The following is a 12,666-nucleotide window of genomic DNA, read 5'->3' on the forward strand; positions in this document are numbered from 1 at the left end:
AACAGAGCATATGATATTAGAAGTTGGACATTTTACAATTTGTTAAAAATAAACACATATATAATAATACACCACATTCTCAAGATAAGCTACTCTGTCTCAGTCATTTTGAAGTGTGTTGCTGCCATTAAAAAAACAACTGAGTCAATATGTCCTCTTTGTTCTATTGTGGAGAGAATATGACTTTAATAGATTTAGAAATCATCGAATCCTGTTTACAATTTACACCTCGTCCTTACCTTTTTGGAACCGGGGCTGCGATTCTTTTATCTCTCTACCTATTAAGCTTTAAATAACACAGAGACGTGACTACGCCGGAACTAAAGTAAAACACTGCCTCCACAATCCAGCAGGACGGAGGCTGAGTGGTACATACATTGGCTCCACAGTGAGAGTTCTTCAGATTATCCTTGGAGCTGCATTTTGATAGAAAGTGACCGAAGTCCAGCTTCTTGTTTAACAAAAGAATCTATGGAAAAATATAAAGACGGCTTGAATTTCTTAAATGTGCTCAACGCAACCTGTAAAGTGACTGAAGTACTTATGATCAAAAATGCTCAGGTCGATCATGAATATGTGAAATACAGACTCTATAAAGCGTTATATTTAACTCAAAATTATCACTGAGTAAAAAATAACTATGTAGCACTAAGTAAGAAAAGGCTCCCAATTTATATTATTATTATTTTTTTAATTACACTCAAATTTAAATGGAACCAATCGCACAGAGTTTAATGTTTTGTACGCATACACTGAGAACAACATTCTACTCTCTCCTTTAGCTTCTTATAAAACATCACAGTGATGAACAGAGTCTGACGGACGATGTACCAGCAGGTCTTGGGTCCAGGTCACGCTGTTTGATGCTGACAGGCACAAGGCAAAGGAGATGCAGCGCAGCACTGACTTCCAGATAAAAGAGGGTTTACGTTTGGCCTCTGCCGCCTTATACTGGTCCTTGTGTTTCTATAAGGACAGTCAGTTTACAGGTCAGTCGCCAGGGGAACGCCTGCTGCGATCGAGGACAGGAGCACGAGGGACACGCTGGTGCTGCAAGGAACTATGGGAGGTCAGGAGGTGAGAGTGCTACAGGCGTATGAATACTATCACTTGTCTTTTAGTTCTAATCATTGTGGAAGTATTATATTACTTCTCTGACTGTGACAGTAAGGGAAACATCTACAATAAATGTGTGAAATATATTACAATAATAAATAATGAGAAAATAAAGTAATTGTTTTATTCAGGTCCATTCTGGCAAAAAAGATGCAATAATGAAAACTTCTGTTTGGATTCCGATGCGCAACAAATGGTGATTCACAATCTATTCTGACTCCTGTCTATCGGAGCGAGACCTCAGACTGCAGCGGCTCGAGTTACAGTCGTTCATCTGTTAAATCGCTCCACACTGGACAGACTTCACTTCCCTCATGCTTCGTTGAGCCTTGGCCGAACATGACCCCGTGTCTGAGTTCAGACACTGACCACTGCGATCTGGGAGAGCGGACAGGGTCTCCGGGTCTATATTGTTTTAGGTTCTTGGTGCAGCTCTGGCTCTAAACACTCAGATACCGATCACCAGAGCATCAAGCGGTCGCTCTAAGAGGCAGATCCAGTTCGAACAACCATGTCCGGCAGCAAACAGAAGCTGAGGAACAAGGGCAACCGATCTGCTCAGACAGACAAACGCCCCGGAGTTCAGACGGGAGCTGCCACCACCGGTTTGTGTACGAGAGGAGACACCTAGTGCCATGGAGGTGGGGCGAATTCACACACAAACAGAAACACGCACCGCAAACACAAACTAACCAGCACAGAAATAAAGATAAACAAACAACCTGACCCTGTGCAGCCTGAAAACATAATGCGGATGACAGGCCCGTGTTTGGGACATGATCCCCCTCTATTATGCGGCTGGCTGCACAGAGCAACTCGGAGACCCGGCAGGTCAAAATGAAAGACGCCGGCCAAATCCTTAAGATTCCTAATCAGGTCATCAGCGGAGGCTCGGTGGAGCTGACGGCTACAGACGCCGCCGCTCGCGTCGCTCGGCTTCCTTTTTGTAATGCTGCCTGCGCATTTCAGACTCGTGCTGGAACAAGATATTTGTCAAACTGCAGGCTTTCCACTCCCAGGAAGCCCGCTAATGCTGACTCTGTGCGGCAACAGAAAGCCCGTTTGAAATGCAGATTTATGTTGGCGGCTTTGCTGTTGTCAGTTCACAGAGCCGGGAGGAAAAGCTAAAGGGCGGCTACTGGGAGATCTTACACTCGATGATCTGTCACCGTCAGGAAACTTTTTCTGATTATTTTAACTCTGTGGCTGCAAAATGTCACTTACTACAGCAATTTGAATAAAGAGAACATGTCACTGGAACAAGAAAAATAGAGATCTCCTAAAATTAGGCCATTGTAAAATGTAGTATAATTTTAAAAACTGTTTGTTTTTGTGTTCATTAGATAGTTCTTTGAGCAATTCCAGACTATAAATTTAAAAAATCCGAGCAATATTTCATATTTCATGGACACAACCCAGAAACCGGGGCCTGCAGCTCATGATCACAGTTTAAATCAGGTCAGGCTGTATTTCTTAATCAAAGTTCATCAGTAATTTTCTTTTACTATTATCAAAATAAGAGTGAATTAATTAAGAATAGTATCATTCACGATGCTCATGTCATAAAGTAAAGTCAAGAGACTACACTGCTGTTCAAATAAACTTCCACAAATCACTCAAGCTTTAGTAATATTTGAACAAACCATAATTGCAAAGAGACTATTGTTTCTGCTGTTGGGTGGGATGAATGACTGAAGGGGTAAAATGATGAGCAGAGGCAGCTAAAATACTAGCAAAGGGCTCCTATGGGCCTGGGCAGGAGGAGGGACTTAGAGAAAAAAGCATATCGAGGCAGAAGAAAGACAGAAGAAGTTAGATTCAAACAGATTTTACATTAAAATTCATATGGTATAGAGAGAGGGACTGATATAGCTTTTTGCTTTTCCTTACATAACAAAAACATTTCTATCTCTGAGATCGGCAGAACCGAGATACCTAGAAAAAAATAAAGCGACACACATGAAAAGCAATAAAAATAGAGCTGCACAGTCAGAAGCATAAGCAAGGAGACAGAAGACGGAAGATTTCAGGCTTTGAGAGATGGAATGCAGAAGACCGTCACCTGGCCTCCTTTGGGCTGGTACTTGATGTTCTCCGTGGAGCCGATCTTGGACTTGATGTTTTTGAAGTCGGGCAGCGGCTGGTTGATGATGCGGAGCTGCTTCGGCGTGGTGGCGGGCGACTTCGGCGGGGTGCGGACCACCGCCACCTTCCGCTCCCCGGAAATCAAACTGAGGGAGCGCGGGGTCCCGGGGGTCCGCGAGGACGAGGAGTAGCTGGGAGGGGTCCCGGGGGTGATCGCCGAGGAGCCGGGGGTGCGAGGGGTGGAGTGGCCACTGCGAGCCGACCGGGACCGCACTGATTCGGTGGCTAGTGGGAAGAAGACATGGAGTAAGGCGGGCGCTGGATCCTCAGCTGCAGGGTATCAGATAACTCTTCAAATCTCCAATAAAGGTGCCGACATCTTTTAAAATATCAAATTTACCAGCAGACATCCACACAGTGATACGTGCCACATTAGCAGCGGCGTTCAAGGCTTTACCTGTCATACTCGGGGCTCGCCCTGTCCTGTGCTCTGCCCTCATCTCAGTGCGAAACGCTGAAGGGAAAAGAGGAAAGACAAAAGATGAAATGACTGGAAAGACCAACAACAGAGTAGGTTTTCCATTCTCCCATCATACAGTCAATGGCAAATAATGATTTCTTTAAAGATGCTGCAGAAATCAACACAGACGCAGAGCCGATATGCTACTTATGGAACTTGGAAAGTTAGATGATCGCAGGCATTGTGGCTTACACGTGGGTCTACGAGGAGCCGTGGAACCAGAGCTGGTGATGGACGTGGAGCTCTCCTCATGGTCGTGGTAAACACGGCGACTCAGGATGGAGGCGTGCCGCGGCACCGACGACCTCTTGGCCGGGCTCCGTGACCCGCCGTCCTGTTGGGAGACACACGAAGGAGCAACAGATCCTCAGTGAGGTGGATGCTAGCTTCTGTTTCCTGCTTCATTTTTCAAAAAACCCCAAAACAATTGAAAAAAAACACAGAAACTTCAAAAAAAAAAAAAAAGTTTTAATTACTTACAGAATAATTCTGCCAGTTGATTATTTTCCTACCATAGCTATAAATCTCCCATGTCTGGAATTTCAAACCGATTGCTCGAACAAGTTAAAGGACTGGTAGTTTTAAAAAAAAGTGTGTGTGTGTGTGTGTGTGTGTGTGTATGAATATTGTTCGTTGTGCACATGCAGCGGTAATGAGTTAACATGGCCGAACATAACAGCCGACATATAAGAGGACGCTCTGAGTGTGCTGTAATGACATGACATTCAAGAAATGCAGAAGCGGTGTTATTTTAGACACAGTAATTGTCATTACCACAGTGGAGGAGTAAAATGGAGTCACGACCACAGCCGCTGGAGAAATGTCACTGGGTGATTCAACACCCACACAGGAAAATAAACACTCTAAATGGATCTGTCTTGACTACTTGTGCAAAAAAAAAAAAAAGGCATGCAAACAACAGGAAACATTTCACAAAAGAGCTAAATAAAACCAACAATAATATTTTCATCCTTCATAATATACAAAATGAAACCAACAGTGGAGTTATTTCAGAAATGCAGTGCAGTGATTTCCATGCAGGGATTAACACAGAGAGACAGAAACAGATTAAACAGGGTGTCAGTTATTCTCAGTAGTTGACTGACTCATGGTGTATCAATGTATATTTTACATAAGATCTGGTTTTACTTTAGTAACTTAGTTACTTTTTTAAATCAAGGTAATTGGGTGTCTATAGTGTTTACACGAAATATGCAGAAGGAAAGCAGTGAGTATTCGTAGATCTATATTGAGAGCTTGAAGTAAAAATATAAGATATGACATGTGAAGTTGATTTTTTGCTGTGTTTTTGGAGGCTTAAGGCCCAATTCAAACAGAGGGCATTGTTAACTATTCTAGCCTATAAATGCTTTAGTCTTTTGTATATTGATAGAAGCTGCACTCCTGTCGCTACACAAATAACCACAAGAAAAACACAAAGCTTAAGGATATCTCTGTATTCACGCAATCATCAAATGGTGATTCAGGATGCATGCCAGTTTGGCATTCGTGAGGTTGTGTTTGGCGCCAGGGGTCATCCCGACGTGTGGTAATCTGAGGGTACTTACTGATGCTCTATCGCGAGACTGTCTGGCAACACTGAGCGGCTGACGACCGTCTGGCAGGGCCTCTGAGGGACACAGACAGAGAAAGAATTACCGGAAAATCAAAATCCTCCGCCAGAAGATGAGGTGACCTTCATGCACTAAAGGAGAACAAGTGAGAGCCCCTGGAATGCCCTTAGCAAAGTCCTACTTTGGAGGATTGTAATCAAATTCCACTATTCTGCAGATCTGTGGCAATCGTTACATAAATGTAAAGGTTTATAGAGGTTCAACTTGATGTTCCTAAATCTGGCATGTTAAGCTATATGACAAATCAAATGTTCTGTGGGAGAGCGGGATGCTGCCCCCTAGAGAGCTTTCCTCTACAAAGATTTGGCAAGATATCACAGCAAATGAGGGATTTTGTATTATGTAAGGCAACCCTGGAAAATAATCTAATTGGGGCAATGCAGCAGCGCACGGAGCTTTCATCATCAGTGACACAGAATTGAGGCCGTCAAGGGAAAACAAAGTGCAAACTGCCTCTGGTACAGAGCAGCGTTACAGTCTTTATAGTAGCACATCCATACACCCAACCATAGATCACTAGTTGCTAGGCAACCAAAGGTGGAAAGAAGCAATGGAGATCTGTAACACCTGACAAGGCCAGAAAGGTCAAACAGATTTAGCATTAGTTTTGTTTTTACAATAAACAACAAAAAAAAAAACTTTTCCTTAGAGACAATTAGTAAACCAATAATGAAATAAAGTATATTTATAATACAAAAAAACTGAATACCAAAAGCTAATATGTGTGGGGGGAAAAAAATGACTGGATTCATTTTCTGTCTTCATAGCCATTAGGTTTTGGTATTTTGTACAACACTGAGTCTCTGACCTTGTAGTTTCTGGCTCCTTCTTACTCTCGTCATACATCTACATGATTTCTTTCTTCATTTATGAATGGGGTGACTTAATTGAAAAATTAAGAAAAAAGAGCTGGAACTCGTTTTTTTTTTTTTTTTTTTTTTTTTTTTCGCAAAAGTCAAGTGTCTAGAGATTATGTGCTCACAGTAACTCTGAATCCATAGCACATTTATTCAAATAGTCATTATAACTACAATTTATACTGGAATTTGGCTGAGATCCTTGCCATACTAATGAACTATCGTCCATCCTAAATCTTTATCATAAATGGCCACACAAGCACACACCACAGTACAAGCAGTCACAGTTTTAAAACAGAAGATGTCAATAAATCAGTGCTTATCAGTTTTATCTAAGACATGGAAACATAAACAAAATGCGCAAGAAGCAAAACAACGAAAAGAAAAGCCACTTATGAAATGAAAGATTTATGACGGATTTTATTGTGCTCAAATACAAAGAAACACACACAACAACAACAACAACAAAAAAAAAGCAAAGTTCTTTTGTGCGATGAATCAAGATTGAAACAAAAATCAAAGGTAAGATGAAGGTGAAGGTAAGACATTGCGGTGACCGTCCTGCAGTCAGCGCCGGCTGAGAGACAGACGGAGTCGGCGTGTCACCTGTGGCTCTCCTCCTGGGGCAGGAGTGATGCTGTGTGGGACGAGTCTGGCGAGCGGCCGGCTTCATCACGTTCCTCTTGGACGGGGACTGAGTCTGAGTGTCCATTTTTTTGGTCAGCTCAGTCTTTTTTATGACAGCTGAATTATTGAAGAAAACAGGAGTCACCGAAAAAAAGCAGAAACATCAGGTCACAGCTGTTGAAGCATGCTAATAGATCCAAGACAGGATACTGAAATCTTCCCAAAAGCTCAAAAATTCAACTAATTTGTTCAAGAAAGAGTGTTCACACATGTTTAGAACAATTTTACCCAAACCCTGGGGCGATCAGCAAACTACACTTTAAGTGTGAACACTGCCTAAAAGACATGATTCATGCAACATGTTTTTCAGTGAGTCTGTACTTGTAAATACTTTCAATTTGCACATTATTGAAAATAAATAAAATAAATAAATAAAGACAATCATCGCAACCTTTTTTCTTCTTGACCTCCTCTCTTGGGATGTAGACCGGTTCTTTGCGGACAGGTTTGCGCTCCGGTGTGGAGATCCGTCCTTTACCCCTCCCACTCTTGGTCTTGGGTTTAACAGGCTTTTCCTGCTTCTCGTTCTTTCGTTGCTGCGTCTGCTTGCTCTGCGCCATGGCCGCCTTTCTCACCGGCGTGAGCACCTTAGGCAAAGGTTCAATCTGCTCCGTTGCCATACTCTTATCATCATCTGCTAAAAAAAGGAAAGATGAGACATTCTATAAGGGAAGGAAGGAATAAAAAAAGAAATCTGTTTTATGAGAGAAAAAGTTGAGAGATCTGACCTTGAGTGTCAACCCAGGAGCTGTCCAGAATGGAGTCGTCCATCGTGGTCTCGTCTCTGTCGTAGCTTTCGGTCGGCCCCTCTGTGTCTACGGTCTGAGGCTCCCTTGCTGGGGAGTCAGGGGTTTCAGGAACGTCCGCCACCTCCTCCAGACTGGCGGCCTCCAGGTCGGCTTCCTGGGCCAACTCTACCGACTCCTCCTCTTCGTCCTCTTCCTCTTTCTGTTGCGAGACACAAAGAGCCTCATCCTCAGGCGGGGCGGAGAAGCGAACGCTGTGCCCCGGTTCTTCGGCCACATCGATCGTCTGGACCACGGTGATGAAGTCGTCTTCCACTGTCACCACTGATTCGATGGCAGCTCGAGCCTCTGGTACCTCTGTCCTCTTAATCACATCTTCATCTTCCTCCTTTTCTGGCTTTCCGCCATCCATCCCAGAATTCTTTGCAGCTGCTGCTTCATCTCGGTCAGGCTCACTGTCAACCTTTTTGTCCATCTCAGCTGCCTTTTCAAGCTCTTCCTTCTCTTTCTGTTGCCTTTCTTGCTTTTCTTTCTCCCTTAGCTCAAGCTCTATTCTCTCCTTCTCTTGTTCTTTTCTTTCTCTTTCCTCCTGTTCCAGCCTTTCCCTTTCTTCTTTTTCTTTTCTCTCCCTCTCTTCTTTCTCTATCCTTTCCCTCTCTTCTTTTTCCTTCTTCTCTTGCTCCTCTTTTTCCTTTTTCTCTTTCTCTTGCTTTTCTTTCAGCTCCCTCTCTTCTTTCTCCCTTTTCTCCTTCTCTTCCTTTTCTTTCAGGGCCTTCTCCTCTCTCTCTTTCTGTTCCCTTTCTTCCTTTTCTTTTAGCTCCCTCTCCTCTCTCTCCCTCTTTTCTTTTTCTTCCTTTTCCTTTAGCTCCCTCTCCTCTCTCTCCCTCTTTTCTTTTTCTTCCTTTTCCTTTAGCTCCCTCTCCTCCTTCTCTTTCTCCAATCTTTCTCTCATCTCCTGCTCTTTCTGTTCCTTCTCTTTCCTTTCCTGTTCGTCCTTTAATAACCTCTCTGCCTCTTCTTTCTCTCTCTTTTCCTGCTCTTCTTTTATCTTCAACTCCTTCTCTTTCTTTTCCTCCTCTTCCTGAATCCTCCTCTCTTCCTCTTCTTTCATTTTCTTCTCAGAGGCTTTCTTCTCTTGCTCTTCTCTCATTTTTCTCTCTAAATCCTCCTTCGTCACTCCTAACACCGGTGAGGGTGATCTCTTGGGGGAGCCATACATCTCTCTCTGCTTCAGTTTGGAGGGCGACAGAACCGGGGAGAGGAGCTTGTCGTCGTCGATGTTGCTCTCCACAGAAGAGGCCGGTGAAGTCTTGACAGGCCGAGCGATGCGATCCTTGGCCACGCCGGTGAGCTGGTACACGTCCTCGGCGTCGATCTCCTCGTAGGCCTCCTGGTGGACCAGCTTCACCTTCTCCCGAAGCTCCTGCAGCTCTCGCTCCTCCTCCAGACTCAGAGGCCTGTCCTCCATCTCCAGTTTGCGGATCTGCCTCTCGTAGTCGGCAATCTCGGTCTCCGACGCCGAGCCCTCCCCGCTGGCTTGCCGCTCAGTCTCGCTAGCTGACCTCCCGCCTTCAAGGGTCACGGTCACGGTCGGCGTCACGAAGGATTCACTCGGCTGAATGAGGGGCGTCTCGCTTACAGGTGTAACTGGCTGCTCATCTGCGACATCCTGGCTTTTTTCTTTGACAGAGTCCTTACGCTGCTCTTGTTTCTGCTCGTTCTCTTTACTTCCATCCTTATCTTCCGAAGGCTGGCTCATGTCCTCCATCGATGTATCTCTGACTGCCAGTTTCCTTGCCTGCTCGGCCACTTTCTCCTCCAGGACAGACGGGGTGAAAACTTTAGCAGACGCGTTTGTGGGGCTGAACACATCTGCAGGCGATGGCATGGGCCCCGAATACTCACTGAATACACAGTAACCCATCTCTTCAAGCTGACTGTCGCTCTTTCTACCCCCAGGACTCTGTTCCCCTGAAATTAGACTGGCCAAAGGATCGTCTCCGAAGAGTGGAGTATCGGCTTGAAATGACTTTCTCCGGGTGATCTCTGGGTCGGTGTTTTCTGATGCCAATCTTGAACGAGAACCGGCGAGGTCCAGCATCTCAGGCAGGTCTTGTGCCATCACTGCACCATTTTTGTCACTGTTCTTAGCAGGCTGAGGGGATTCTGGAGATTCTGGCTCAGAGGTGGGTTTTGAGGGTGGCTCGGTGGTTCTTGGAGGCGACGAAGAATCCGAGGTGACGGACGCTGCGGTCTCCAGGATCAAGGGAGGAAATGCTGGAGGCTTATCCACAGAGGGCGTAGAAACCGGAAGGTAGTCCGCTGACTCATCCAGACTTCCACTTGTGTATGACATGATATCTGTGGCCAGTGGTGAGAAGTTTTTAGGTTTGCCCTGGCCGCTCTGATCCACCGCTCCGATGGTGATGTTAAGTGAATAACTCCTCTGTTCTAAGGCGAGTTTCCCCGGTGATAGCCTGCATTCATTGCTCCTGTCAGGAACTGTAAATGTGCTAGTGTCTTCTGTTGCACTCGTTTTTGAGTCAGGCTTGCTTTGAGTTTCAGCTAGCGTGCTGTAGCTGATTTCCTGAGACTTGGAATCAAATGTACTCTTCTCACTGGCTCTACTCAGTTCGTAATAGCCCTCACCCTTACACTGGGAACTGTTATCGGTATCCATGGCTGACGTTTCAAAGTACGCAGACATTCCGGATCGGTCTTGTGTGTCTCTTGTCGCATCTCCTCCTTGTACTTTCGCTCCCATTGAAGAGAAATCAGACGGGGCACCGATACTGCTGAACTCCACCACCTCCACCGACGGCTGCTTCTCTGATACTGTGATCGGCTCTCCGTATGTAGGCTGAAGCGTGAGCGATCTGGCAGATTCTTTGGCTTGATTTTGAACCTCTGGAGGTACAAAGGATGGCATGTCCATGGTAGGGCTCTCTGGCACAACTCGTTCACCAGCAAAGAATCCTTGCATTTGGGGCTCGTAAAACTCCTCTGGACGTTTCTCCGATCCAATGCTGTCTGGGCTAATGGACCCACTGTCTTGCTTGTCCGAGTCCATCTTCAAAGCTGAAAGGATATCTGTAAGTCGGCTGTTTGAATCACCACACAACAAAATAAAATACTTGAGCATGCTCTCGATGAGGGAATTTTTTTTTTTTTTTTAAGCCAGGGACGGGGAAAGCTATCACAGAATCAGGCAAAGCTTTCCTTAGAAACTTACAGCACAATGACACAGCCATCACTGAAGAAGTACGGCGGCAGTATGGCATCCACCAAGTCACAGACGAATGAGGACATGGGATGGTGTGTGACGGAAACCGGCATGAGGCAACTGTGATACTGATTTATGAAAAACAAGCAGTAACAGACGGGAAGGAATGTTCATGCACCTTTTAAAAACTTTCAGTACAGAGAAAATAGCATTTCTGTCATTCTTTGTAAAGTTCAGTTTCAATTGAAGTTGCATTGTTTATTTAGGCGTTAATCTGCAGTGTCAGTGATTATTTTTTAATGTCATCCAGAAAATAAAAGCTGAAAAGTGGGAAATATTTCACTTAATAATTTCCAGTGAAGGACAGAGAAATGCTAAGTGTCACCAGCATGTGGTAACAAAAAAAAACCAAACAAACAAAAAAAAAAACAACGAAAACGAATGAGTTGAAATCCAGTAGATAAAGCAAAAATATTTTGTGAATATGGTTCATCAACAACTAAGCCACACTGAACATGAGACAGCCAACACAGAAACGTCTGCTAACTCTGTACTCTGAATCATGATCAGATTACGTTTGAATGATTCATGGTTACAAGGGGTGTGTAGCACTGGCATACCAGTACCAAGCCACATAGAAACACAACGAGAAACCTGTAAGCTTAAAGCTGGTTTTTTTAAAAAAAAAAAGAAAAAGCACGTTCAGCATTTAGCATCACTTCATCATACCAATGCCAAACAAACCGGGCCCGAAAATCACAGCAAGTAAAAGAAAACACAAGCAAAGATTAAAAAAAAAAAAAACACAATAAGACCAGTTTAGATTAAAATAAAGTGGCTCTTTTCACCAACAAGCCTGTGTTGCCTTGCAGCCACAGCAGAGCGCAGGGAGGATTATTTGCCATTCCACTTCAGTCATAAGGCTTAAAGATACAATTCCTTCAGACACATCTTGCGTCCTTAAACGGTGGACAATGCAATGACATGCAATCAGGGAGAGCAGAGGGCCGGACACACCTGTCTCAGGGCTGTCCTCACCCTCTGCCTTCTCCTCCTCTCTGTCCATTGAGCTTCCTGCGGCAGCACTAGCCGCCTCCACAGGCTCCATGTCAACATCCTGAGCCTCGTCTACGGCCTCTGCCTGCTCTAAGGGCTCAGCTTGGGGGCTGTCCAGCTCGGGCTCCTCCCCACTCCACTGCTGCTCATCAAGAGCTGCCTCGGACTCTGCTGCCTCTGCACTCTCCTCCTCCTCTTCCACCTCCTCCTCGTATTCAGCTGTAAGAGCCTCCATGGTCTCTTCTTTTCATAAACAGGGTGAAAGGGGGACACATTAAGACTACAGGCAACACAGACTTGGGTTATGTGAGAACACGACTTACGATGGGAAACTTTTTTTCTTATTCACACACGTACATCACACACATATCACAGACTGGAGTGTCTTTCTGTGAGTAATTTTCTTTTTTAATCTTGGCTGTGGATGCTTGGTCTACTCAGCATGTGAGCAAGCCTAATATAGCGCACGTGTGGAGCTGAAGAAGGTGAGCTGAATTCTTCGCAAGTCCTGGGCTCTTTGAAAAAGGTGACTGTGTAGAGCTGCTGCACCATACAACACAAAAACACTTCCTTTCTTCAATTCACAATACTTTTTTCCCTACAGCCTTCCTTTCAATTATTTCTGGATTGGGCATCTGAAATTAGCTGATACTGTCAGTAAGGAGAATCAGATTTAAACCATCTTAAATCTATTTACGGGAGAACAAAAAGAGAAAGAAGTATGTTAAGTGGCTGTAGTCAT

At 44.6% G+C, this 12,666-nt stretch overlaps 1 protein-coding gene across 4 annotated transcripts in view; it reads right to left on the reverse strand.

Moving 5' to 3' along the window:
• The window catches only part of map2 (microtubule-associated protein 2), an 81,141-nt gene that overhangs the window by 8,811 nt on the left and 59,664 nt on the right, over window positions 1–12,666 (reverse strand). For all 4 annotated transcript variants that reach the window (XM_030112795.1, XM_030112794.1, XM_030112793.1 and 1 more), the window contains exons 8-16: window positions 11,907–12,167; window positions 8,731–8,738; window positions 7,628–8,033; window positions 7,291–7,530; window positions 6,819–6,956; window positions 5,290–5,351; window positions 3,914–4,055; window positions 3,659–3,715; window positions 3,179–3,486 (exon numbers count right to left, since the gene is read on the reverse strand). In XM_030112795.1, coding sequence (XP_029968655.1) covers window positions 3,179–3,486; window positions 3,659–3,715; window positions 3,914–4,055; window positions 5,290–5,351; window positions 6,819–6,956; window positions 7,291–7,530; window positions 7,628–8,033; window positions 8,731–8,738; window positions 11,907–12,167 — 1,622 coding nt within the window. The remainder of the gene's footprint in view (window positions 1–3,178; window positions 3,487–3,658; window positions 3,716–3,913; window positions 4,056–5,289; window positions 5,352–6,818; window positions 6,957–7,290; window positions 7,531–7,627; window positions 8,034–8,730; window positions 8,739–11,906; window positions 12,168–12,666) is intronic.

This window comes from Salarias fasciatus, chromosome 16, assembly GCF_902148845.1.
Source record: "Salarias fasciatus chromosome 16, fSalaFa1.1, whole genome shotgun sequence".
NCBI lineage: Eukaryota > Metazoa > Chordata > Actinopteri > Blenniiformes > Blenniidae > Salarias > Salarias fasciatus.